At 43.4% G+C, this 12,893-nt stretch overlaps 1 protein-coding gene across 3 annotated transcripts in view; it reads right to left on the bottom strand.

Annotated features, from left to right (window-relative positions):
- The window catches only part of vta1 (vesicle (multivesicular body) trafficking 1), a 63,289-nt gene that overhangs the window by 19,855 nt on the left and 30,541 nt on the right, over positions 1 to 12,893 (bottom strand). For all 3 annotated transcript variants that reach the window (XM_085382929.1, XM_085382930.1, XM_085382928.1), the window contains exon 5: positions 7,319 to 7,433. In XM_085382929.1, coding sequence (XP_085239055.1) covers positions 7,319 to 7,433 — 115 coding nt within the window. The remainder of the gene's footprint in view (positions 1 to 7,318; positions 7,434 to 12,893) is intronic.

The raw sequence follows: 12,893 nt of genomic DNA, 5'->3' as shown, positions 1-12,893 counted from the left end.
AGATTGGCTTAGTGTCTTGCCAAAGGGCACTTGTTAAAAAGCAGTTTCTGAGCTCGGCATAGCTTCAGACAGACCCTCAGCCCTCCAGCTGGCGTCGGGAGGCCGGTCGCTGCTCTTAAGCACTACTTTGAGCCCTTCTCTGCTTTTGTCCCTTATGATATTCTTTTCATTCATTTTATTTATTTATTGCCTTTTTCTGTTGCACTGGATGAAATATGTTTTCCCCTTTCTAAGGACCTGTACATCCCCAAACTCATTTCCACCGTGGACACCAGCCAAGGCCACGAGCTGCTGTAGTCCTGCTTAAAACTCCTGACCAGTTGTTGAGAGAAATTACACTTCATAGTTTTCATGCCTTTAAAAATCATCAAAACAGCACCAGTTTCATTATCACCCGCTTTCTATGAAAATCTTATCGACAGTGAGCCATTCAGCTGCTTCTGCCTGCCCACAGCTGTTGTTCATCTGCAAGCTGCTTAGCAACCCACATCCATCCCAGCTCCTTTCATGGCTTTTGTGACTTTATCAGTGGGATATCAGTTCTCATTTATTCTGACTGTTGTTTGCTTTTAGCTGATTGGAGCATGGACCAAGGTCCCGGGTTTGCCTGTTGTTCCCTTGTTTTATTCATTCTCTCACTTTTGCCATATAATACATACATAAAAATAACACACAAGAAGTTCTCAAGCATTAGACTTCCAGAAAAGATCCAAAGAACAGACAATGTCTTTTCTGTGAAGGTTAAAGAGGTGAGGATCACATTATTTAGACACGATTCACAGATTGAAATAATCCTCATTTATTTTCTGATGAGCATTAGTTAACCCAGAAGCTGTTTTGGCCCCTCCCCCTTTCATCCAAGGTTCTTCTGATTTGCTGCCTGTTGATCACAGCAGGAGGTTGTAGCTGACGTTGTCTGAGAAGACCATATTAGGGTCTGAGAGCCTGAAACAGTGTTTGGAGATGGAAACTTAGGGAAAGCACAACAGCTCCACTTTGATTTAACCGTCTCTAAATTTACTTCACCAACCCTCGCAACGCATCAAAGAACCACTGTTGACTTGAATCCTTCATAGGAGGGATAATGGCCTCTAACCTATAAAGCTCTTTAATAACTGTGTCACTAAGGCTACGTTCACACTGCAGGCGAAAGCGCATCAAATCCGATTTTTTTGACCCTATGCGACCCATATCCGATCATGGTATGACAGTGTGAACGGCACAAATCCGATATTTTCAAATCCGATCTGGGTCACTTTCGTATGTGGTACTGAATCCGATACATATCCGATGTTTTAGAAAGCGACTGCTGTTTGAATGGTCATGTCGCATTAAATCCGTCTTTTACGTCACTGACACAAGACAGACGCCAATTATCAGCTCTGGAGAAGCGCCCGATAAGACATCGTGAATGCTTCCTGGCCATCCAGTGTAGATGTCAGTGAAACTGTTGGGAAGACAACGTTGGAGAAACGTGAACATTTTATTTGTACTGTATAATCTGCAGATTCTGACAGAAATCTGCAACTATCCTTTGAAGCACCGCTCCTCTCTAAAACAGCAATAAGGATAATTATGAGGTTATTTACATTATTATGTAAATAACAAAATAACTTAAAGCAAAAATTAGGAAACATAAAGTCCGAAGTCTCTATATTAAGGGCCATCAGTCAAACAATACTGTTTGCTCTGGGTCTAAACAGAGCGCGTTGTGTGTGACGTCTTCTTTTGCGCATGCGGGCCGCTTTGTGGGTTCACACTAGAGCGCGTTTGCTGTCGCATTTTATCTGTAGTGTGAACGAGCAGACAAAAAAAAAAATCGGATTTGATCAAAAAATCGGAATTGAGCATTAAGACCTGCAGTGTGAACGTAGCCTTAGTATTATACACCAGCCGGTCTGTCAGAATGGATTTGTGGGCTTCACAGGGCCTTAATTTAAAATCTGTTTATCCAACTGTCACTAAGGACCCCCCTTACACACACCGACCTTCTGTGTTGCTCGATTTGACTTTAATGTTTATGAAAGTCATGTTTCAATAACTTTCACCATATAAAGCATATTTTCAGGTCACAGAAAACATGCTTTATATTTTTAACAACTCGGCACGGGACGTTTTCTCCCTGTGCCCCACACCCACCCCCCAAAACCTCCACCCTTTCATTCCCTCCATCCCTTCCTTTCCTCTTGCTAAATACATCCTCCTCCAGCCAGCAGAAAGTCGGCGCAGGGCTGCTGGGAGACAATGATCTGCCTGTAATGACCGCTTGTATACTGGTGTTCTGCTGTGTGTGTGTCCAACTACTCTCTAGAGATCAATTAAGCTACTTACAGTGGATCAGTGGAGAGTCCGGTGCCTGCTGTCATGCATGTCCAGCAGCACGGGGACACACAATTCTAACATCACAGACTCACAGGTGGAGTCTCCATGTAATGATAAAATAAGGTCCAGGATCATCTCCTGCTAGCGCCTCAGAGACAGCGGTAAAGGGCTAAGAAGCACGATGTGATCAGGATTTGTGTAACACTGCTGTGAAACAGACCATGACTGTGCTGGCGGGCGAGTCTGCTTTAATAAATGAGTTTGACGATCGTATGGATTCTTTTGTTCAGTGAGTAAAACAGAGGAGCATTTATCGATTTATTTTGTAGGTTCGCTCCAAGAAGTGATTCTTTTAAGGTAAATAACAGCTGTGAGATCATAACCTTTTGAGAAATCCTGGGAAATTACACAATATATGGAGGGATTTGTGAAAAACATCGCATGAAATTTAACCAGCTGTTCCAGACGAGGCTTGTAATTGAAGGCTCTGATCTTTAAAGGTCAAGTCCGTAATAAAAAAAAAAATGTAAACACGTTCCTTTGTTCTAACAACCTTATCACATGGGAAGTTTCCCCTCTGTTCCTTGCCCTGGGTGAAAAATTTCTGAACTATTGAGATGTGGAAATAATATCTCACAAAGTTACCACGACAACAGTGCAGTAAATAAATGACGCCTGGACAATATATGGGGCCTTTGTTAATCACTACAGCTGACATTAACAGCGGGCATTCACTCGGTTCGGCACACCGAACCCAAAGAATCCACGTCCGAGTGTTCCTAAAAGTCAAACGTTTGATTTCTACTTCATTTGTTTTAGTTTACCACCCTGTGTGATCTGAAGGCAAAGGAAACATGTGGCGATACAGACATAGTTTATTCTTGGGGGAATCCCCCACAGCAACAGAAACAGGTAGCAGCTAAATCAGTTTTTTATTAACCGTGTGCATAAGTATTTTTTATTTGTGCACAAAAGCTGCCACTGACCCCGCCCACCTCTCATCAAAGATTAATTCAACTGCCAACAAATCACAGAAAAAAAAATAGATTCTTTAAGCTGCAGACAGTCACAAAGGTTTTAACCATTACGGTGAAGAGAGCGAGCACCCTGAAGTTCACTCTTTGGAGCCAGCAATGGCTGACATGTTCGTCACAGCAGGAGAAACAGAGAAACAAACTCCACAAATCATGTTGTATTTGCAGGAGTATCAACAATAGTAATAAATCAAAAGTGATCCTATCAGAAAGGAATGCTTTCTGATGGAGAGACAGATGTGCTCACTTTCCAACACACACACACACACACACACACACACACACACACACACACACACACACACACACACACACACACACACACACACACACACACACACACACACACAGAACTAAACTAAACATCAGGGGCCTGTGCTTCGTACCGCGCTAAGTGAGTTAGCTGGATTAGATTGTTGACGATTTCGCGTGATCCTGGATCGTTCGGTTCCCCGAAGCCCATCCGGGACTTGCTGTCATAGCAACAGAGCCGTAAGCGTAAACCTGCTGGGGAGCAGGTTCACTTTATGTAAACAGGATTAGATCGTGGCCACGCAGGTATGTCCGCGTCATTCATACGAAAGCAACAGCGATATTCCACCACTGTTTCACCATAAATAAATAACATCAATGTAACTAAAGATAATGCAGCACTTGATCCTTTTATTGATTTCACACAGATACATACAGGTCATTTCCTAAAAAAGGGAAATGTACTATTAACATTCTATTACATGTATGTGATTATTACAGATGTAATTCATATTTCAGAGTAGTAATTGTAAATTACTTCGTGTAATCAAGATGAGAGACCACGGCTATAAAAGCGAAGGTGGATTTGGGAAGCCTGTCGCAGCCATGTCCTGTCCGTATACGCGAGCCACCCATTGCGGAAGGTGCAAGATTGATAAGGAGAGTCCTCAGAATTCAGCGTATATTGCGGGATAGACAGGATCCTTTAGCTCAGCGCGACAGTGTGCTCATAGAGAGATATCGATTTTCCCGTGAGGGTATTATTCACTTAACCAACTTGTTGACGAGGGGGTGCAGGACCACCACCTGTCTTTTTTTTTGCTCTGCCCTTTTCTTGGTTGCTGTTATGAACAAACAAACAGATTATTTCAGGGTCTCTTTCCAAGAGACTAAAAGCAATATAAGTGATAAATATTACCATTCTGTAGAATATTCTTATATTTCACTTTTACTTGTTCCCATGTTCTAGTGGGTCCTGTTGTGGCTCTAATGTGAAAGGGGATATAATATAACATATTATAATATAATATAATGTAATATAATATTGGATAATATGGTGTGATATGATAAATCTACCCTACCGCCTACTGGTGTTGGCCAGAGGGGCCGATGGCGCAATATGGCAGCCTGGCTTCTGTCAGTCTGCCCCAGGGCAGCTGTGGCTACAACCGTAGCTGCCTCCACCAGTGTGTGAATGTGAGAGTGAATGAATAGTGGCATTGTAAAGCGCTTTGGGTGCCTTGAAAAGCGCTATATAAATCCACTCCATTATTATTGTTATTATTGGATTACTTACGAGTTTGATTTGTCAGCAACTTTCTGCCAGCCCTCTCTCTTTGCTTTTGCAGCCTTTGCAGTGTTCCCTTGCGTTTTAATTAAACTCTGAAACTCCTGAAATCCCTCACTCAAGAGTTCTTGCTCTGCTGCCGAAAAATACCGAGCGCGCTCCTTCGCCATTTTCGCCAACCAATCAGCGGGTTGCCGATCACTGTTTCTGCTATCGATGCGTATCCCCTTTTACGGCACCCAGTGATCGCACATTACTTCATCCAGCTATACTAATCGTCAACAGCAGGTGTGTTCGGGGAACCGGATTAGCGCGCTCGCGGTTAGCGCGATGATTTGATCTTGGATGTTTCATTTGATCTTGGATGTAGTAAGCGACGTACGAAGCACAGGGCCCTGGGCTGTCTGTGAGTCTGTGAGAAAGGACAGAAAGAAAACGGACACACACACACACACACACACACACACACACACACACACACACACACACACACACAGTAATGGTGTTGGAATCTTGATAAAATCCTAATGGAACAAAAAACCCCAAAACAAAACAAAAAAATACAGTAACACTGGAACACACACACATACACCATCCATACGTGCAGGGTGGATGATATCGCTATCATGATGTCATCACTGACACAGAGACCCCAACGCCGCAGGGAGAGGAGGAAAGCGTGAAAATCTGTGGCAGACATGGTCGGAAATACAAGAAAAAGTAAATGTGCTGTGTGTGTGTTACATGCGAGTGCAGATAAGCGCTCTTTGAGGTGATGTCACGGTCGAGCACGCCCGCGTGTATGTGGACTGAGCGGGCGTGGCCGAGCAGATGGTCGTTTTTGTAGCGAGGAATTCGTCAACATCACTCCACTGACATGAAAACTACGCTTCGAGTTTCCCCTGCAGGGACGGGAGACGTGTGCAGGCCCGGAGGTGCTCATGTCAAAACACACTCGTGTTTTCTCCTGGGCCTTTTGATGCAATTTCTCGCAGTCTGAGTGCAATCTGAAAATGAGTCCAGATGGCGTGGTATAAAATCGACTTGTAGATAAAGTCACCAGAGTTTAGGAATTATTAGCATAATCACATAATGCTCCCAAGAGATGTTGAGACGCCGAGCCACACAATCGCACTTCGCTTGTCCGATTCCTTCTGAAGGACCTGAACTCATCGATCACAAGCACATTTTCAAAGAGAAAGTATACCCCTCACATCACATAAAAATTAATTAATTAATTACAATTAAGAATGTCTTTCACAGAGAACTGAGCAAGTCTGCAACAATCAAGCAAGTTTCTGAAGGTGAGAGAAACCATGAGGCAAGAACACCAAAAACTGTTACCATAAAATGTATCCTGGATCTGTGAGTGACCAATGCTGCCGTAGCATGTCTAATTTAACGTACGACGTACAGGAATACAAGGAAAAACGAACTTTTGTACCAGCGAATGCGCGCATGTTGCCTGAAACATGGAGGAAGTCCGTTCACATGAGTAGGGGAAAGAAAAAAAGGAACAGCTCAAACCATTTCTATTCTGATGTTTAGATTTAACCCAGAGAGGCAGAGAATTACCACTTGCCAAAAGACAAATGCTGTAAGTTGCAGGATGGTCTGCAAATTGGACCACTTAAAAAGCCACTTGAGCAAAAACTATTATTCGGAGGTCGTAATCTATTGCAAATCCCATGTCAGCAGCTAAAGTGGCGAACATTAGAAAAAGGGTTTGTTTCCTTCCCTACATTTCTGCTTTTAAGAACAGGGTGAACTTTAAAGGCTGCTGTGGTCATTTTGTTGGTGGACTAATTCGGTCAATCTCCCCAGGATCTCATGGCGTTTTCCCCCATGCTTTCTTTCTATTAAAGGTTACGTTTTATGGTGCAAGCCTGGCATCAGCAGCCAGAACGTTACAATGTGACAAAGGTCAGGGATCTGTGTTCAATATGAGGAAACCGAGAGTAATAAAATAAATATCAGCTCATTCTCATGTATACACGAACACAAAGATCCGGCACAGCCTAGCGGCACACGCGCACTCAGGTGCATTTTCACACACATTTTCTTAGTTTTCTTAGCCAGACTGTGCTAATTTGAATCATCGTCACACATAAGCACAAACTTACTGTGGATGTAAGAACAGACCACATGACTAATCTACTCTCCTCACTCCTTTAATCTCACAACGTCTCCAGTTTCACCGCATGACTTTCCTGCTACAGCCCCAGACCTGATAAGGCAAACAATGCAGAGCCAAGGTTTATACACACACACACACACACACACACACACACACACACGCACGCACGCACACACACAAAAGGAATTTGGCCTCAGCATTCATTAAAGAGAACTCACACAAGAGAGGACTGTTTGGTAACGGGGAAAGAGGGGTGTGTGTGTGTTCCATATCAGTGTGTCCCACCTGCTTCCTCATCCTCACCCATGCCAATGGGCCCGGGCTGAGGCGTCTCCCCATTCTTTAGACAGTTGTGGATGTAGGTGGCCTTCCAGCGGGCATACTTCCTGTGCTGGATGTTCTGGTGAAGGCGAGAATAAACACACATCAAGGAAGTTATAACTGACACAGGGAGATATATTTTTCCACAGCTTTTACCCCAAAAACTAACTGCCGGTTAGTGTAAAACATGCGATATGGTCAAAGGTCGAGGCTGCTGAAAGGTATGAATTTAGTCACTGTAAAGGACTTGGAAGTTCAAACTGAACTCTCATTGATTGAGGTTGTCAATCATTAGTTCCTAATGATGTCATAATCATTAGTTTCCAATTCTCCTTTAATGAGGTCTTCTGAAAAATAAAAATGTTTGTGGGTCCCAGGGTGCTCCGTTCAAAAGCACCCAGTTTCACCAATCTAATTTTAACAAGTGGAACCATTTATTCTGCTCATGTTTACCATGGGTCCTAAATTCATTGTCATACACCAGCAATGCAGGATAGGGGCTCTCTTTGTTAAAGACGTTTTGCAGCTGCAGTCATGATCTGGATGAGGAACTTTCCAGACTGGAAGTCACTGGAACACTGTGGACGTCACCGGATCTACCTGAGACAGCCAGACTGTGACCTGGGCACTCGACATATAAAAAGCAGAGCTAGTACTGCTATATTGGAAGTCCTAATCCAAGTGGCACTTGACAAACGTGTTATGTTCGGTCCCCAAACAAAGAGAAGAAGGCAGAAATTGTTTGCTGCACCTGTCACATGCCAGCGTGCTCTGAGAGTGAGGCAAACTGTATAACTGCATGAAGTGTGAGCTTTGCTTAGCTTTATTAGTTTCTGGTCCCAGTACAGCTGTACAGGACTGGGTTTACACCGCCAACAAAAAGTAAGACTCATTCTTGTGAGGGCTCTGCTTTATCAAATATTCTGTTCCTAACTCTTGGACAGACTTGGACACGTGGACAGGCACAGTTGAGGAGTGGAGGGTGTTAGAGTCAGGATTTTATCTTTGCTTTTGCTGATGACATGGTTCTTTTTGTCAGGTGCTGACCTCTACCTTGCACTGGGGTGGTTTAAAGGTGGGATTAACACAGTCAAAGCCACGATTCCTCAGCTAGAAAAGATGGAGTACCAACTCCGGGTCAGGGATGAGTGTCTGTAGGTCTTGTCCATGAGTGAGGTGAATGGAGCTGAAAAGACTGACAGATCCTTCCTCTCACCAAGTGCTGGAATATTTATTCAGTGTAGCAGGGAGTGGCTTGCGGTGCCATGCAGGGAAGGCGGACGCACCTGCACGGCATCCGCAATCATGCCCCGCCGACTTAAATACGGTACTGGGTCCTGCAGGATGGTGGTTGTTGTCAGTGTGTGTGTGGTTGGCAGTGAGATAGAGAAAGCTGCAGCCAACAGTGTGTGTGAACAAGCAACCATTAATAAAGAGATGCTGCAGAGCATGAAAATGCACCGGGTCTGCTGTGGGTTTGTTACAGTGGTGCCGAAACCTAGGATGAGGACACAGCAGACCTGCAACTAGGCCAAATGTGGAAGGAGCTGACCCAAATGGTGGCTGAGATGGTGGCTACACAGCAGGAGCAGGCGGCAGTGTTGCGGCGCCGGCAGGAAGCATGAACATGCACTGGGGTCTGCTGTGGGTTTGTTACATTCAGGTCTCATTCTGTTGGCTATCCGATTTCCATCAGTACTCTAGAACATGGACCTAATGTGAATCAGGTTAGCTTTTAAAGCAGGGCCAGAGAAAGGAAGGTGTAATTTATTCTATGATAAGTAGAGAAAAGATACCAAAACTGAGTCTGAAACGAAAAAAGCATTACTGGTTTAATTTGAGCCAACTTTTAGGACCTGGATTTTAAATGGGAGGGTATAACTGCTGAAGGCCTGAAGACAAAGAAGCAGGTAAGTAGTTTTGAAGGGTATAAAAAGGTGTAAGCTATTTGAATTTGAAGTTAAAGAAAATAAAAATACTTCAGTCCCAAGGTTCAAGGTTCAGGTACTGAATAAAGTTCCATCCATCCAACCCAGAAAAGAAAACATACATACACTGTAAGGCTGTTAGAGGTTTTTATCCAGTGGCTCAGTCCCCTATACGACTATAGAGTCAGAGTAACAAAGTTCTACCAGTGGGGTTAACAGGTACTAAGTTGGGCACTAAACCTCAATTATACACTGGTTTGCACTCAGGTGTGAGTGATGTAAAATTTATGATCAGTGCGCATCTGCCTTTGCTTGGAGTCGCCCACAGAGAATTTACATTACAATTCATAAACTGCGTGTCCCAGGTCCTCGGTGTCAGGCAGTGAATGATCACGATGTACTACAATGGAGGTGTGAGGAGACGCAGTAGAGTGTTAATGGGGGCACATTAGAGTGAATCAAGGCTGAAGGATCTTTGAAATATTACAATAGGAGTGACGCTGATAAGACCTGTGAGAATTTCCTGCTTATTCCAGTTAAGTGCCAAATTCACAGAAGCAGCTCAGAAACAACACGGAGAGCTGACGCGTATTTGTTTAGCCTTAGCATTACCATCGCAGATGGATGAGGCTCCGGTTATTTTAATCCCTGGAAAAACACTTTTGAGATATTAAAGCACGCAAAGGGAAAGACAGGAATGTAACCGCTATAAAAGTTTCAACAGAAAGGTCACACATTGTAAAACTCTCGGTTAAACAATAACTCATAGCAGAGGGAAGCACATGCTCCCTCATGGGGCAATTTGTTGTCTTTGCATTCATTTAACACCTAAACAGGACTTTTGTAGAAGGCAAAAAGACTCAACAATATCATAAAGACAAAAAACTATGTTCCCTCTTCGGACTGTGCCTGGCCAGGCCCCATAGACTACTTGGGCCTGGCCTCAGGCGCTCGACCTCGGGCATCCTCCCTGGGCCTGGCTCCAGGGCGTGGCCCAGTTAACCCCATCCCGGGCAGAGTTTGTTCCTGGGTGAGGGACCAGACAATTCGCCATGGATGACCCTACCATAGGGCAAAAGCCTCAGATAACATACCCCCTGGGATCCCAGGGACACACAAACTCCTCCACCACAATAAGGTAGCAATTCACAGAGGGAACCACTGGACTTTAAATCTTCATTTGGACATTTGGTTGGTAAAACCTTAAACGTTTCAAGATATGATGAACCACGAATGCTTCAGTTCTGAATTACTTTCAACATATTTGTTGGAAACATCATTATCTTCATGCAGTCATGTGATAAAGTTTTGTGCACAACTGTGAAAACTTTTTCATGACTGTATAAAAAAAAAATCCAGATTCTTTTATATTCTAGGTGATGATCCAATTTTCAAAGAGTGACTCAGGAACATGTAGTTTCCCCGGCTGCTGACTCTTTTCTGTGAAGTACCACGATTAGGGTCACAATGCTTTCAATTCCCGTAATTTGTTAATGTAAAATGCATTGGCTGACAATGTCCCCAGGTGGGCTCATGGCCTCATGGTGGAGAGACATAATTATAGTCAGAGGCAGATGGTCCACGCTGCCTTTGTTAGTAACAATGTAGTGCGGTGACAACCGGAGTAGAAGAAGTACGCATATGAGCTTTCTGCTCGTGTAGATTTTTATGTCCAGTGCACGCTCTCGGCCAGGCACAGCAACAAGGAACTAACTGAAGAGGAAACAACTGGGTAATAATTCCAATTGATCAGGCGTAACAGCGACTCCTCGTGTAAAAGCAAAATTGTATTTGTTATATCAGGCCTGAACATAAAAACTCAACAGCTGCAGGAGGAAAGAGAAAACAATGGTAAAGTTAAAGATCTGGCAGCTTGATGCAGTTAACATGAAATCACACAGCCGTGTCTTCACATCTGAATATGGATGCACATCCAATTAAATGTACTGGAGGGCTGGACTGGGGCCAGATTGAGGATTAATGGTGTTCTTAATGAACAGAGATAAAAGGGAACGATCTCCTCTAATGGTGTCATCTCTCTTTTCAACTTAAAGTTTGTGGCCACATTAACAAATAGACAATACAATTCTAACCAGCTTCAAAATCTGCATTAGGTACGACAAACTTAATTCTTCAGTCTGAGCTCTCTGAGCTTTCTGTCATTTCTTTAAGTATCTTCAGGAAAAGATCTCCAGGATTTGTGAAGAGTATTTGAAGCTCTTGTTTAGAGGTTTTCTGCCTGTTTTTCCATTTCAGATATCCAGGAAAGAATCTCCACCCTGTGTCACAAATGGCTGCAGACTCTCACTGTTGGACCTCCTCCTGACCTCCTCGTACATACTGACCATGATGTGGATCCATCTCTCCATCAGACCTGTTCATGTAGTTTTCATAACTCTGCCTTTTCTCCCCGTTTCCCTACATTAAGAACTGCTTCCTGACAGCCGTCCTTTCAGTAACTTTCAGATACTGTTTATTTGCTACAGGCAATTGTTTTGGTTATTAATTTCTTCTTCAGTCACCTAGTGTTCTAAAAAACACACCATGCTGAGATATGGCAAGGTTTCAGTCAATAGCTCTGTGGGAATCACCTTGTTGGTGTTAACTTTGTTATCCTAGGCAATTTTTATAGATTCACCTAAAAAAATAAGAACAAATTATGAGTTTTTGTGAAACACAGGCTGCTCATAACAAAAAGCCACAAGATTCCATTTCAAACTGGTTCCTGAGTTGTCTGTTTTGTGTGAACAGCACTGGTTCATCCCTTGAGTTGGCTTTTTATTCTTGAAAATAAAATTAAAATAAATAAATAAATAAATAAAACAACTGATTATTGTTCAGAAACCCTGGAGAGCTGCTGCTCAAGACCACTTTACAGGACAAACGGGCTCCTTGGAAGCAAAAACATCAATAAATGACGGGTGGTACCTGCTGACAGGCAGGACATCACCTGACATCTGAGTGCTTGCTTTGAAGAAATGTGTGACATTAAATGTGTGCCAGCCTCAGTTACAAAGGCTAGAGTCATTTTTGAAAAGCACTTCTGAAAATACTGAACTGGATAGTCGTGTTTTTCAAAGTCACTGACTCACTTGTCGGGTTCAGAGACTGTTACACGGCAGCTACAGATTCGGTTTCTCTCTCAGAAACAAGTCAGTGGGATGAATTCTGACACACATGGGAACACATTGAAGGCATTCACGAAGTATAAAGGTCCCTGACGGTAACAGTGTTACATAAGATGGTGGCAACACTGCTGAAAACCTCTTTCTGCTGCCTGAAACTCAGTCACCAGTGGGTCTCAGTGTGGGAACATGACAGCTCACCATACATGAACTAAGTGCCCCATCATGCTTTAATGGTTTCTGGGTGATCTGGGAATCATACACACCAGGTGTTTACAGGAACAGAGCTAAGCAGGACTGTGTTCATACCTCACTTTCACAGTAAAGATTCGTACGCGGTCAACTTTAAGCACCTTGTTGTTGTGATTTGGTGCTATACAAAGAAAATGTCTCTGCAGGGTTTCCTAACGACAGGGTGAACTTTTATAATTAATGGTAGTGAAATATATTTGGGGACATACTTTGGCCATTTTTCAATCCATCTGG

Source organism: Rhamphochromis longiceps, linkage group LG15 (assembly GCF_057381845.1).
Source record: "Rhamphochromis longiceps isolate RC_006_pf linkage group LG15, R_longiceps_female_GT1.1, whole genome shotgun sequence".
Taxonomy (NCBI): Eukaryota; Metazoa; Chordata; class Actinopteri; order Cichliformes; family Cichlidae; genus Rhamphochromis; species Rhamphochromis longiceps.
Note: the sequence above shows the minus strand (reverse complement) of the source record. Positions and strands in the feature narration are given on the sequence as shown.